The 15325-nt window shown below is 43.7% G+C and overlaps 1 protein-coding gene across 1 annotated transcript in view; it reads right to left on the reverse strand.

Moving 5' to 3' along the window:
* Nucleotides 1–226: 226 nt before the first annotated feature.
* Nucleotides 227–15325, reverse strand: part of LOC103261779 — a gene marked incomplete at its 3' end in the record, with an annotated part of 83200 nt that continues 68101 nt past the window's right edge. Inside the window, exons 4-7 of the mRNA XM_021713048.1 lie at nt 12717–12850; nt 11783–11950; nt 7474–7708; nt 227–351 (exon numbers count right to left, since the gene is read on the reverse strand). Of these exons, the coding sequence (XP_021568723.1) occupies nt 227–351; nt 7474–7708; nt 11783–11950; nt 12717–12850 (662 nt within the window). The remainder of the gene's footprint in view (nt 352–7473; nt 7709–11782; nt 11951–12716; nt 12851–15325) is intronic.

The following is a 15325-nucleotide window of genomic DNA, read 5'->3' on the forward strand; positions in this document are numbered from 1 at the left end:
TGTGATGTTCAATCTCAGTCACATTTACATTATCATTTAAAAGTTTAATTGTATTACTCCTCAAATTTTTAGCTTTTTGCCCACACCATCTTTTTCTCTAGGCCTTATTATTTTTCCTACAAGAACTTCCACACTCAGTGGTATTCAGGCACATACACCACGTCCTAGGAGAAAAGACTATGCGGTCACACCACGGAGACACACACAGGTTAATAAAACCAGATACCTGATCTGTGAAACCAGTGCAGGCAAGTTGCTCTGGAGTAGTGGCTCCGAAAAGACCAGATTTTCAAACAGGTGTTTATTATGCAATTCCCACGTCACCTGGAACTTTTTCAAGTGTTCATTTTCCTAGTTGGGGGGGGGGGGAGAAGATAAATAGAAGATGTAGTGAATTGAAGAAGACCTGAAAATTCCCAGAAGTATTTTTTCTCTCTCTACCCCGCATGCCCACATCCCTCTATGTAGGCCCAGAACATTCTGCTTACAAGGAGTCATTGCTCCCTGTTTGTCCCAAGGCACACATCAAATCAGATCTCTGACTACAATGGCACGGGTTTCTACTTAGTCTCCCTTGTAAATAACCCACACACAAAAGGAAAAGGTGGCAGGTACACACACCGATAAAGAAGGGCCAGAGAAACAACTACATACATGTGATGGTCATTTCTTACAATTATGCTTTCAAAATGTAATGAAAGTCCTACATTTCAGTTTAAATACATACAAATCCCTTAATGCCAAAAGTCAATGCTTTTCTTACTTGTCTTGAGAAACTCATTCTGATAAACAATTTCTCTGATAGTGATACCCTGTCAAATATAAGGGATTTTGTTTTGCTAACAGACAAACTCATCAATTACTTCAGATGATACCATGAAAACATTTTGTGAGCATCACAGAGTGTGATGTCAACAGAGATGTACTGCTATCCCCCAACACAAGATCACTGGGTTGGTGGTGTTACTATATTTCCTAAATGTAATTTTCACATTTAGTAAGTTTTGCTACAACTATGCATGTATGACTCTATGCTTCCCTCTGTAAGCTACGTAGACACACTTATATTCAGATCATGTTCATTTTGGGGTAAATATCCCTTATCCAAACAACTGACAATTCTGAAAATTTTATCATTATTCACTGATACTCTATGCCCTTCTGAATGGACTTACTCCTGGTGATTGCATTTTGCTGTCTGCTCCTATTTACAATACAGCCAAACTGAGTTGACAGAGATGTTAGTAAATGAACTAAACATATCCTATTGTTTTGTTGCCTGATAACCATTGTTGGTGGAATGGGTTGAAAGAACAAATTATAATGATTAACTTCTGTTCTTGAAAATCAACATCTGTAAGAGAATGTGGAGCGCATACATTGCTATAACACTGGTAGTGTGCCAGCCTTGCTGGTTACAGCCCTCTTTTTATACCTAGAAACATAAACAGTGAGAGACTCAGTAATGAGATCTGTGACATGTGCAGAAAACCACAAACCCTCTAATTTGTTAACATTTCCAGTGCTTTTCCTCATTACATGCTTTACCAAAACATCAGTGCCTCCCAGATCTGACTTTCATCACTCCTGTTACTCAGTAAGCATACATCAATATAAGAAAGTTTCTCATGTGGCAGAAGACCAAAGGCCTGGCAACTGATCACCCCAGCCTCAGGCGTGGAATGAGAAGCCTTCTCATATGAATAGGGTTGTAATGATGTCATGGGTAGAGGTAAACTGCTGAAGGACATGTGTCACAGGCTTTAGCTAAGCCTACATTGCACAGGCACTGCGCCAGGTACAGACTACCACCTGCCATGGTAAGTCCCTGCCCTACAGGAGTCTCTGGGGAAGAGAAGAGTGGACAGTGATCTACAAGACAATTCACCTTCAAGACAAAGAATACTCAGGAGCTGAGGTAGCACCTGGGCCACACCAGGCCCTCAGCCAGCTGAAGGAGAGTCCAGAAAATGCTTCCCAGGAGAGTCGAAGTCTTGCCTGGTTTCCTCAGAAACCTTTGGGACACACATCCTCCCTGCCTGCTTGTGGGTGAGCCCACTGACTGAGGCTCCATACTTGCAACTGATTTATGAAAATGTCTGGCATTTTTATAAAATCTGAAATAATACTTCTAGGTGAGGCATGCAAGATAAACGGCAGATTCCAGACTCACTTCACAACCTGAAATCAACTTGGTGTTTACTTAAGCAACAACATGTGCTAACACCTGAGTGCTTACCGCAGCCAGGGACTGTTCTCAGCGCTGAATTCATTAATGCCTCCAGTAAGTTCCCTGTGAACTTGGTACTGCCCTGCCCCGTGCCCGTATTTACAGGCATGGAAACGGCACAGAGGTGCTTGAGTAACCGGACCAGGGCATGCAGGAGGTGGGCTCTGCAGGAGATGTCTATCACAGCTCCTACGAGAGGTGAGGCCTTTGGGAGGAATGCCCAGCTAGAGGCAGAAAAGAAAGAGCTTGTCAATGACCCCAGCATAGGCTTTCCATCCAAACTGTTCTCACTTCCCTCTTTCAACTGCAAGAGGTTTTGGGGGGATTGAAAGAAGGAAGAGAAAGTGTTTAGAATGAAGTCCTACAGTAGACTGAGAAATGCAAGGGTATTCAAGATTCTTCTGTCTTTGTGTATGGACATTCAAGTTTAGTTATTACAACCTGGTGAGGCACTTCCTAGGTAAATGGAAGTATAACTTAAATCTAGCCCCAATTTTTATATTTAAAATAGATAGAAAAATGTGACCCATTATCTTGTTTGATCCCCCAGGCAGTGTGAAAGAAACCCCACAAGTGTATTTCTCAGGAAAGTCACGTTTTTAGAATCGTTTTCTATGCCCCAGTGTATCCAGTGGATTCAACAGAACCAGAAGAATGGGGGGGGGGGCTGCTGTTAACAGAAGAAGTAATGAAGTTAGCAGAGACTCAGCTGGCAGAGTTTGCACAGCAAAAGAACATGTTGCTTCAAGGAAAATAAGTGAAAATATTTGTGACTAATCATAAAATCTGAGCCTTCAAGCAAAAATTAGAACTTTGGAAAACTTGCATCTGTGACCATAAGCTTGAAAGCTTCTCCACATTTAAAAGCCTTTCTGGACTGGGCATGATGGTTCAAGCCTATAAATCCCAGCACTTTGGGAAGCCAAGGCGAGAGGACTGCCTGAGCCCAGGGGTTTGAGAACAGCCTGAGCAACTTGGTGAAACCTCACCTCTACAATAAATCAAAAAAAATTAGCTGGGTGTGGTGGAACACACCTGTAATTCCAGCTACTTGAAAGATTGAAGCAGAATTGCCTGAGCCCAGCAGGTCAAGGTTGCAGTGGCTGTGAACATGCAACTGCATTCCCCTAGGCGACAGAATGAGACTCCAATTCAAAAGCAAAACAAACAAAAAAGGACCTTTCTGATTATATCAGTGTTGATATTAACAAATGTTACTTTTTTGATACTAAATAATAAAGTGTCATCATGAGGACTATTTGCACTGAGAACTCAGTGAGCCTGTATTTGCCTGATCACCTATGTAAGATGTTAGAAAACCATGCATGAGTAGAAGAGCTCACACTTTTATAAGCTGGACCAGTGAATTTAATGAAACAGAGTAGGGTAAGTTCAGTGATAGGGTTTCAGATTCTACACTGCAACTAACCATTATGAAATTCTTGATTTTTTTTTCCCTCAAGCCTTGGTATACTCTCAGAGAATATCCCTAAAAATTTGAAAAGGCTATTAAAATATTCCCCCCTTTCCTAACTACATATCTATGCAAGGCTGAATTTTCTTCAATACCTTCAACCAAGACAACCTATGACAAAGGATTAAACACAGAAGGAGACATAAAATTCCAACCGCCACATTAAAGAGATTTGTAAAAATGTAAATGATGCCAATCTTCTTACTAAATATGTTTTGTTTTGGAAAATGATTACTTTTAAACTATGTTATTACCTAATATATGTTAAAATATGCTATTTATGTAGTCTAATAAATTTATGTTTTTAAATGACAAAAAAATGAATCAGTTTGAATTTCAATATAGTAAATACTGATATAATAATACACATAAACAAAAGCACTTTGGGGTCCTCAAATTTTTTTTTTTTTTTTTTTTTAGTCGGAGACTCGCTCCATTGCCCAGGCTGGAGTACAGAGGCATACTCACAGCTACTGTAGCCTCGACCTGTGGGGCTCAGGCGATCCTTCTACCTCAGCCTTCCAAGTAACGGGAACCACAGGCGTGCGCCACCACACCTGGCTAATTTTTAATTTATTGTAGAGATGTGGTCTCTCACCTCTGTCTCCCAAGGTGCTGGCATTACAGGTCTTGTGAACCACCCTGCCTGGCCCAGGGTCCTCAATTTTAAGTATAAAGAGGCCTGGATCCAAAAATTTTGAGAACTACTGCTCTGAGACATTGACTTGACTATCCTTACCTAAAAAAGAAATTCTTTTTAGGTAACTGGATAATTTTTTTCTTTTTTTTTTCTTTTTGAGTCAGAGTTTCACTGTCGCCCAGGCTGGAGAATAGTGGCACGTTCATGGCCACAGCCTCGACTTGCTGGACTGAGGTGATCTTTCCACCTCAGCCTTCCAAGTAGCTGAACTACAGGTGTGCGCCACCATGCCCAGCTAATTTTTTTTATTTATTGTAGAGACGAGGTCTCGCCAAGTTGCCCAGGCAGGTCTCGAACCTGTGGGCTCAGGCAATCCTTTGCCTCTGCCTCTCAGAGTGCTGGGATTACAGGCATGAGCCACAGTGTTCAGTCCTGATAACTGGAGAATTTTCATAGGGACTGGCACTAGTCAACAAGAAGTTACTGTTAGTTTTCCTGGATGTGACAATGGTACTTGGCTATATAACATAAGTTCATTTTTAGAGATGCATACTGGAATATTCTAAGACAAAAAGAGGCATATTATCTAGGCTGTGCACTAAGATACTGCATCAATAAGAGGGTAAAAGGGAAAGAAGGAGAAAAAGAAGACAACAAAGTTAGTGTGGCAAACTGCTAGAAAACTAGTCACGGGGCAAACTGAGATTTGTTGTTAGCCTCTATCTTGAATTCAAAACTGTACAATCTGATTAGTGATAGACTTCCTCACTGTAACTGTATCCTCTATGTCTCAACCTCCCCTATGTGCCCCATTTCGTTATTTGAGTTACATTCTGTAGAATTCCTTTCCTTCATTCTTCCAATTCACCAATTCTCTTTTTAGTTGTTTATTCTGTTTAAAACAATCTATCCATTAAGCTTTTTAAGAGAAAGGGACTCTGTCACCTAGGCTGAAATATAGTAGCACGATCATATCAGATCCCTTCCAGAGGGATCCTACCACCTCAGCCTCCCGAGTAACTAGGACATCAGGCATTTACCACTCTGCCTAATTTTTTTTAGGGGGGTGGGGAGTGGGAATGGGGGTCTATTTTGCCCAGGCTGGTCTCAAGGATCAGGTGATTTCCTGCCTCGGCTTCCTGAAGTGCTGGGGTTATAGATGTGAGCCACCATGCTCAGCCCATTAAGCCTTTTTTTAAAAAAATTATGTATTTTTATTTCTAATATTGTTTGTTTTTTTCAAATCTGAATGATCATTCTTTAGCATCTTAATCCTTAACTCATAATCTCAAACATTTTTTTACTTCTTTAAACACAGTTAACCTAGTTTCTATATATTTTTTTGAAAACTTATATACCTTTGATTATGTGATTCTGTCTATTGTTTTGCTAGCTCTCAATTATGCTGTTTTGAACCTTGCATTTTCTTATTTTTCTTTTCTTTTCTTTTTTTACTGTGAGCTGCTCCTTTTGGGGGATTTTACCTATGCAAATTATTTGAGGTCATACTAAAGGTCAAGCCTTCCAGAGGTTATCTGCATGCTATTTGACTTTACCAGCAACTTTGGACCATGACAAAGTAACTTCTAGGCTTAAGCTGTTTCTGCACACCGATAGCATTTGCTCGGATTCCAACTTTCGTGGCAATTGGATTACAGTTACAAAATCTCTGGGAGGTTGTAATTCCCTGCCATACCCATACCAAAGTCATGACAGATTAATAGTCTTTGCTGCTCTTTGAGTGCTGGGAGTTTCTCCTCTCCCCTCATACTGAGGCTGTAATCATCTGTGGCCCAGCATTTTGTACTGACCCTATCCCTGGGCTAGACTGAGGCTTTACCTTCTGTCTCAGGTCAGAAGAAGTCCTTGGAACAAATGCTAGCTTTAAACCCATATGTTTCTCAAGATTCTAGCTTTCAACTGACTTTTCACTTCTAGGACTTATTCCCTTTCATGCCATGTCAGCCACATGTTTTAAGATTTTATCTTATTTTATGTTACCTAGTAAGTTTAGCTGTTTCTCTTAGGGGAAGGAATAGTTCAGGGTATCTACTGTTATACTACTAGAAACTAAAGTGAATATTTCTATGCATGAAGAAACTGAAATAAGCATTGATCTCACTTAAGCATATTTTTCAAGCCACAATTATGTCCACATAAATTGCTAGGAATTTGCTTCAATAACCATAGTTGAAATTAATTTTTGTTAGCTTCATAAAACTAACAAAAGTTAGTGTCCTACTGTAACTATTTGAGGAGGTCTGGATCTCAGCAGCACTTTCTGGAGAGCAGCAGAATCTCTTTTAACTACCAGTGTCTCTCTGGGTACCAGTCCTCTCTTTGGAGACAGGGAAGAGTGCTGTCAGAAAGGAGGGACTATGGATTTGAACCCTAAAGGACAGGCAGACCCTCACTAAGTAGCAGTGGGGAGGTGGTGCTTCGAGAGATGCCAGATGAAAGAAGAGGCTCCAGAGGAAAGTCTGCAGCTGTAAGGTAGACTCAGGCCTTGAAGCAGGACAACTGCCCTCAGCCCCACCCATTCACCTAGTTTCCTCTTCTCACAATGAATGCCTCCCCACATGGCTGAATGCAGCCATGCTCAAAGAAGTCTGTGAACCCCTTGAAATGACCCGCAAAATTATATGTATGTAAATGAAAAAAAAGCATATATGCATGATGCGGGCTGTAAATAAGCAACTCTCTACAGTTGTCAAGCTCCTCATGTATATTTCATCAAATACTAGCTCTGACTATGGTAAAAATGACAACATTAACAACTTAAGATACCAGAGACTTCTGTCTCCTTTAATGTACACACTGGTCCTCTTCTCAAAGTATCTCCTTGTCTCACTTCCCCAAACAGTATATCCATGAGGTTTCACCTGGACATCAATCCACTCAGTGCTTTTATCCAGTGACAAAGGCCAGGGGAAAGAGAAAAAGGAGAGGAAACCGGTTCTCTCCTACATCCTGCACCCATCCTTGTGGGGGATGGGGGCTGTGATGGTGCTGGGGGTGTGACAGCGAGGTTAGTGCACATGCCCTCAGAAGCTTCGTCCTGCCAGACATTTCTTCTCTTCCGTTTATCTTCTCAACAACAGAAAGAAAAGAGAGTGTTTCCTCTCTTACCAGAGTGCCAAGGAAAGTGCTGATGGAGCGTGCCGCCTGGCAGAGGGCACCATACTCCTCGAGCAGGAGAGAGATGAACTGGTGCGCCTGTGGCGGGCCCTGCAGACCAGATGGCGCCTTCACCTTCGCGGCGGCTGACAGCTGCCGGAGCAGGCGGACTTTCATCTCTAGCACATACTCTCGGGCTTGCTGCTCCAATCGCTGGTACAGCTGGTAGGGGTCCCTCTCGCAGAGCCTGCACAGAGAAAGAGAATCACCACTCATCCATGGCTGGCCCACAAAGGACCCCACAGTTGGCTCTTATGTCAGTAAGCAGTTTTGCGGAAGCCCTACCACAGGTGACCACCTTTTGATGACACAATCATCTTCCTCCAACCACCTATGAGAGGCACACTTGCTCCGCCTAAAAGACAGGGAACTGGGACACTAAGTGTGTCACCAGTAAACTAAAAGTGACATTTACTGAGTTTTTCCTATGTGGCACTACTCACACATGTGCACTAACTTGATGCCTACTTTACCGAGAAGGGCATTTTGGCCTACACAAGCCAGAGGTGAGTTGCTTGAATTTGCCCGGCTGGCAGGGGACAGAGCATATCGCCACCTCTTAGCAGTTGGCTCAGATGCACATCCTCAACCACAAGACTCTTCAAGTATGAGAAACTGAGGATAATTCTTTCTGAAGACTTTTATTTTTTTTTCTTTTTGAGTTGGAGTCTCACTCTGTCGCCCAGGCTGGAGTGTAGTGGAACGCTAGAGGCCATCGAACCCCAACCTGCTGGGCTCAGGCGATCCTTCTGCTTTAGCCTTCCAAATAGCTGAAACTACAGGCCCATGCCACCAAGCCCAGCCAATTTTTTGTATTACTGTAGAGACGAGGTCTCACCAAGTTGCCTAGGTTGGTCTCGTATCCCTGGTCTCAGCAATCCTCTCACCTCGACTTCCCAAAATGCTGGGATTACAGGCTTGAACCACTGTGCCTGGTCTGAAGGCATATATGTTAACAGATGAAATGCACTGATGATGCCAGCAGAAGTGATAGCTGGTTGCGGGAGTGGGCCAGTCTGCTTTCTCCTTCTTTCTAAGTACTCAATATACAGTCCAAATGGACTTCAGTTACTTTTATAATCAGAGGAAACTTTAGACACAGTTTATCCTATTTTAAAATTATCTGGCCGGATGCGATGGCTCATGACTACAATCCCAGCACTTTTGGGAGGCCAAAGTGAGAGGATTGCCTGAGCCCAGGGATTTGAGACCAACCTGGGCAACTTGAGGAGACCTCATCTCTAAAAATAAGTAAATAAGCCGGGCATGGTGGCACGCACCTATAGTTCCAGCTACTTGGAAGGCTGAGGCAGAAAGATTGCCTGAGCCCAGCAGGTAGAGGGTGCGGTAGCTGTGAGCATGCCACTGCACTCCAGCCTGGGCAAGAGAGTGAGACTACGACTCAAAAAAATGAAATAAAATAAAATTATCCCAGAGCTGGGCACGGTGGCTCAAGTCTCTAATCCCAAGCACTCTGGGAGGCTGAGGTGAGATTGCCTGAGTCCAGGTGTTCAAGACCCACCTGGGCAACTTAGTGAGACCTCATCTCTACAATAAATAAAAAAATTAGCCAGGGGCCGGGCTCAGTCACTCAGCCTGTAATCCCAGCACTTTGGGAGGCTGAGGTGAGTGGACTGCCTGAGCCCGTGGGTTCGAGACCAGCCCAGGCAACTTGGCGAGACCTCGTCTCCACAACAGCTAAAAAATCAGCCAGGCATGGGCGCATGCCTGTAGTTCTGGCTACTTGGAAGGTTGAGGCGGAAGGATCACCGGAGCCCAGCAGGTCGATGCTGGGGTGGCCATGAGCATGCCACAGCACTCCGGCCTGGATGACAGAGTAAAACTCCAACTCAAAAAAAAAAAAAAAATTAGCTGGGCATGGTGGGGCACGCCTGTAGTTCCAGCTACTTTGAAGGCTGAGGTGGAAGGATCATCTGAGCCCAACAGGTTGAGGCAGCAGCTGGGAGCATGCCACTGTACTCCAGCCTGGGTGACAGAATGAGACTCCAACTCAAAAAAAAAAAAAAAAAAATCGCAGCGGGGTGCAGTGGCTCACGCCTGTAATCCCAGCACTTTGGGAAGCAGAGGACAGAGGACTGCCTGAGCCCGGGGGTTCAATACCAGCCTGGGCAACTTAGCAAGACCTTGCCTCTACAATAAACCAAAAAATTAGCTGGATGTGGGGGTGTACACCTGTAGCTCCAGCTACTTGGAAGGCTGAAGTGGAAGGATTGCCTGAGTCCAGCAGGTCAAAGCCACAGTGGCCATGAGTGTGCCACTGAACTCTAGTCTAGGCAACAGAATGAGACCGCAACTCAAAAAAAAAAAGAAAAAAAATATCCCACCAAAAAAGTAAAGTGTAGAAAATAAAATCTGAAAGCTTAAGAGTAAAGAAAAATTAATACATGTCCCACCAGTAGGCCATAAACACAATGAACATTTTCACAAATTTCTTTCCAAACTTGGTGGAATAATCCACTGCTTTCTTGATATAAATATCTGTATGGCAATCCACTTTTCAAAACAAACACTATAGTATTTGGCATTAAAGCTGCCACTTCTTTAATTGTGCACTGCTGAGGTGCCACTAGATGGAAACCTAGGACCACTGATACAATAACTGAAATCTTCATCCATAATCCATCACCAGGAGAAACTTGAGGTCAGCACTCTATTAGAATTAAGTTGTAAAATATGTTAAGCTACAGCTCTTGGCTTATACATAATAGATGTTTTTCCTTTCTGGGTACCACATTAGGTCAAAAGAGAAGAAAGCAAGTTGTCACCTGTTCTATGTTTAAATTACCATAAAACGTAGGCTGTAAAAGATAAAAGCCAAGTAAAACCTTACAGCGAACATATGAAACACATGTAAAATGTGGTTTTAAAAAACAGTGTAAATTGATGGGATTCCCATTATGGTCAGAAAAGTGATATTAAATTTCAGACAGCGATATTAAATTTTTTAGCATGGCAACTTTAATTTTAATTACTAGTATAAAAAACTGTCCTCTGAAACAGAATGTATTTCATCTATTTTGACACAGATAATCAAACTTACAAGCAGACTGGACACCCCATTATTAGTTCTCTTAGCATGGTAGAATTATATGCCTTTTATTTTATTTCTTTGTCCATTCCTATATTTTATAAATTTAAGGAAATAATGTGATATTTTTACAAATAAACATTTTAAGTTATATAAGGAAGCAGAAATATGCTGAAGATGCTGTGAAAGTTCATTCATTTACTCACTAATTCATATGTACATTCAACAATTACTGGCCGCACTAACTGTGCTGGATACTATTCCAAAGTATTGATGATGCAGCATTAATAATCTGTGAAGTCATTCATAGGTTTAATGTGAAGGTTATGTATTTCTTCCTAATACTCACTAGGAAACCTAACTTCTAAAAAAGGCACATATTACCAAAAGCATCTCATGCAATACCACTGGCTCACTGGTCAAACCCTGAACACAATGGCAGAATTCGTCAATTAGTCAACATATAACCTATGGTTCACCACTACCCCTGCCTCCAGGATAAAAATCTACTGCACAGCAAGCATGAGTCTATACAACTCCCAAAGGTGCTGCATTCAGAATGTGAGAGAGAAAGAAATCCAAATGAGAATCAACTAATGAAATGTCCAGCTCAAATATTTTATTTGAAACATTTCAAAAAACAGAAAAAGATATTATATTCAAACTATAAGGAAGAATAAAAATTACGGCCCCTCAGGTTCTGCATGGTTAGAGAATACAAGGCATCTGCTGAAGAACATATGCTGTGTCACTAGAAACAGTCAGAGAGGCCTGTCTTGGGCTGCTCTCTGCCTCATGCATGACAGGCAAGCTGTCTGACGTCATGGAGCCTCAGTTTCCTCTCTTCGTAAATGGGCTCACTCTGCCTTTCTCCTTGGCTTGTGAAAGTACTCTGCACCATCCTTGGCACCATAGGAGCTCAAAAAGGAAGGTATTACGGACAGTCTTAACATGAGAAATGACAGAAACATTTCATTTTTTTATTATGTGAGTAATAACTATTTCATCAGAATCAGAAGAATTCACAACTTTTTATCCAGATGGCTCATTTTTGTCAGTTTGTAAAGACCTGCCCTGTGCCAAGGGCTGAGTAGGCCCAGTCAAACTTCACCCAAGCCCACAAGGAAAACCAATCCTGATAGAGAGCTTTCCAGGCAAGCAGGGGAGGGTAAGGATTTGCACGGGGCCACAAGAGGAAGGGGTGACATGTACCTATCCACGAGCTCCTTCACTCCCTCCTTGTCAGGTACCAGAGACTGATCTTGGTCATCTGCCAGTGGGGTCCCCGCCTGGCGGTATATGCAGCGAACCATGTAGCGTACTTCTGACCAGTAGTTCTGCAGTTGCTGAGGTTCTCTGTCTGTCTCTGCTGAAATATCTCTGTGAGACAATATGGGAACAAGGAGAGTCAGGTTAGATAAATTGCCACAGTCTGCTTCACCTCCTCACTCTAACAGACTGGCCTCCAAGCAAGGAGAATGTAAAACGGCCACCATTCCCTCAGTCTCCTCAACCTTGATTATCTCTCATTCCTCTGTCACTGCTGGGGGGAGGGGATTAGGTGGTAGCAAGCCCAGCACAGCTCCCAGTGTTACTCAAGTATCTATGAGATTTCACTCATTCCTTATGATGCAAGCACTGCAGCTATTGGTCACAATCGGGAACGCTGACATCCCCCTCCAGGGTCTCCCCTTTCAAGGTACCCATCGGGCAGCTCTCACCCCCATGGAGCCTGTGACTCTCTGCCCTTTGGTCGCCATTTGGTTCCACTGGATTCCTCCTGGAGCTGAGGTACAGTCATTCAGATCCAGTCCAGGGCTCTCTTCCCCTCAGTCACTTAGCAGGGCCAGTCACCAGCCTCTTCCATCCCTCCTTTCCTCTACTGTCACTGAGCTGAGATTCCAATTATTTACATAGGCCCTTCTGAGGACTAGCTTCCTGGTGTGAGTTCCTCAAGAGCAGGAATTTGTGTCTTACTCATCTGGTTCTTTCTCAAAATAGCCAAGCTATTACTCTTACTCTCTCAGCCATAGCTCAAATGTTTGTTGCTATTTGTCACAATAGCCCAGTTTCCTGGCCCAGCTCCAACATGCACCTGTATGTTGCTGTAGACGGACGTGAGCAGCGTGGCACACATACCACGTACCTGCGCTCACTACAGGCCTCGCACGAGCATGGCGCATCCGAGGGCAGCGTCTGCCCGCCCAGAGCTAGCCTTCCGCCACTGCTGACTTCTGGCTGGGAGCCACCAAGCGGGGAGTGAAGAAGAAAATCTTGGCCCTGCTTTAAAAAGAGAATAGACCAGTTATGTTCAAATGTTCATGGCATAAATTTTTATTAACTGTTCAGAAAAATACCTTTTAGAAAAACTTAAAAACACAAATATTGAAAAGTATCTTAACCATAGGAAACTTCTCTCTCTGATACTCAAGAATTGTTTGGAACTAATATTTACCTTCCAACAGCTTACATCATAATCACATAGGACATTCAATGAATTTCTTTTATTCCTTAAAGAAGAATAATTCTACTCCCAGTGACCTATCAGCACACGTGATCACCATCGCAAGCAACTGACACCTCCAGGAAGTAACACAGCCACAATCACCCAAGAAGGTACACATAGTCAGGTGGTCAAGGGCAGAGGCCTCTCTGTCTCAGGAAATTCCATAACCTGCACTGCCTGCTCTAACTGAGAACGGAGAGTCCAGATCAGACCTTCTTATCTCCTATACCCAACAATACTAAAAGGATTTCACTAAAAACCACTATAGAGAACACAAATACAACTTTGGGTTTCCCCTTTGAGCCCTTTCCTCCCTCAGTCACCCAACCAATTGGCACTGTGGGCTCTCTAAAGAAAGGTCATGAGAAGCTCTGCTATATGGGAATGTGTGATGCAGGTGCTAGAGACCCTCCTCCCCAGGGCTCACAACAGGGCAGCCAGCTCCATAATCATTGCCCAGGCAGCCTGGGGAAGGAACCACAGTCATGGGGAGAGGTTTTCAGAAAGGAATTCACATAAGTTAAGAAAACTGCACTGTTTCCTCTCCTGTCCCCACAACTGGAGGGGTGTTCCCCTCACCTTCCCCTCCATCAAGTACGAAGCTGGTGAGATGAGCTCTCAGAGAGACAGGGGCATCGCCTGTCCCAAGGAGCCTTACACTCACCTGGGCTAAGCTTGGTCAGATTTGTTCAGATATTTGTACCACCCCAACACGCTGCTGGAATAAGCACAAGAAAACTCTTCCAAGGGCCTACTGGGTCCTATGGAGTCTGGACACATGGACACTGATGTGAGACTCTTTAGTGTAAAGGCCTGAGTATTCCCCAGTGGACAGAGGGAGAAGGAGGCAGCAGAGGGAAATAAGCTGCCACTGCCACGGCCACGGCCACACAGGAGGGCAGGAGTTTGTTTCAAGAACCCCACTCCATACAGGTCTTTTGGGGTAGACAGCCCCCAGAATCATACACTGGTGGGAGCAGACAGAGTGGAGGGTAGAGGTTGATGAGGCGGATCGTGTGTCACACACAATCTCCACCAGACAGTCTGGCACAAAGTACTCACTGAGATCTCAGAAGTACCCAAAGAAGGTCTAAATGTTTTGCAATGGTCTGAATGTGTCTCCCTGCATGTTCCCATTCATATGGTGAAATTCTAACCCCCAAGAAGATTTACAAGGAAGAGGGGTGTTTGGGAAGTAATTAGGTCATAAGGGTGGAGCCCTCATGAATCAAATTAGTGCCCCGTTATACAGGAAGCCCCAGAGAGATGCTGTGCCATTACACCATGTAAAGACACAACGAGAAGGCTTCAGCTTTGAACCAAAAACTTGAGTCCTCCCCAGACAGTGATCTGCCAGCACCCTGATCTTACTTCCTAGCCTTCAGGCTATGAGAAATATGTTGTTTATAAGCCACCTAGTCTATGTCACTTTGTTATAGCAGCCCAAATGCACTAAGACAGTCTACCACAAGAAAGAGCCAGCACCTAGTCAGTCAGAGAATCCCAGATAGCCTCGCAAAGAATGAAGACCCCAAACTCCTCCTTCCAGAGTCCCTTCTCCATCCTGGAGGAAGAAGGAAGGCATAAGCAAACAGGAAACACAGCACTACCCGCACCCTTGGTGACTCCTGGTGTTACTTGCTAACCCTAGGGGAAAGAAGCTTTGAATTAATTATAGGAGATCTTTAGGTTTTTATGTAGACTGGACAATTCCCATACTGAGAGGAGTCTGGCTTACGGCATCATGAACAAAAAGAAGCAGGCAGACACGACGGATCGGAAGGCAGTCCGGAACAAGACTGTTTCTTAGTGGCAGTGGTCCAGTTCCCTTGAACACATAGGGTTACCTTCTCCTCCTCCTCCATCCCACTTCAATCCAACAGCAAGGCTGCCCACTCCACCTAAACCCTAAACACATCCACAATGCACCCAGTTTCCTCTCCACTACTGCACTGGCTCTCTCTCTAGTGGCACTCCTACTTCCACCCATATCTACTTATAATCCATTCTCCAGGCAGCAGCAGAATAGAAATCATGCAGCTCCCTGTTCTGTTCTCCGTATCACTTAGGAACAAATGCCAAATTTCTTACTACAGCCTTCAAGGTTACCCAGGTCAAAGTCGCTCCATTTGTCTAGTTTGCCTAGAGTATTCATCCACTAAATCGTTAAAGGCCTCTGGTAGACCAATAGAGTCCTCTCTATCAGCCTGGCCTCAGCAAAAAGACCACCTACTCAGGAAGACAGGTTG

This window comes from Carlito syrichta, unplaced genomic scaffold (assembly GCF_000164805.1).
Source record: "Carlito syrichta isolate Samal-C Ts95f unplaced genomic scaffold, Tarsius_syrichta-2.0.1 Scaffold304003, whole genome shotgun sequence".
Classification (NCBI taxonomy): Eukaryota; Metazoa; Chordata; class Mammalia; order Primates; family Tarsiidae; genus Carlito; species Carlito syrichta.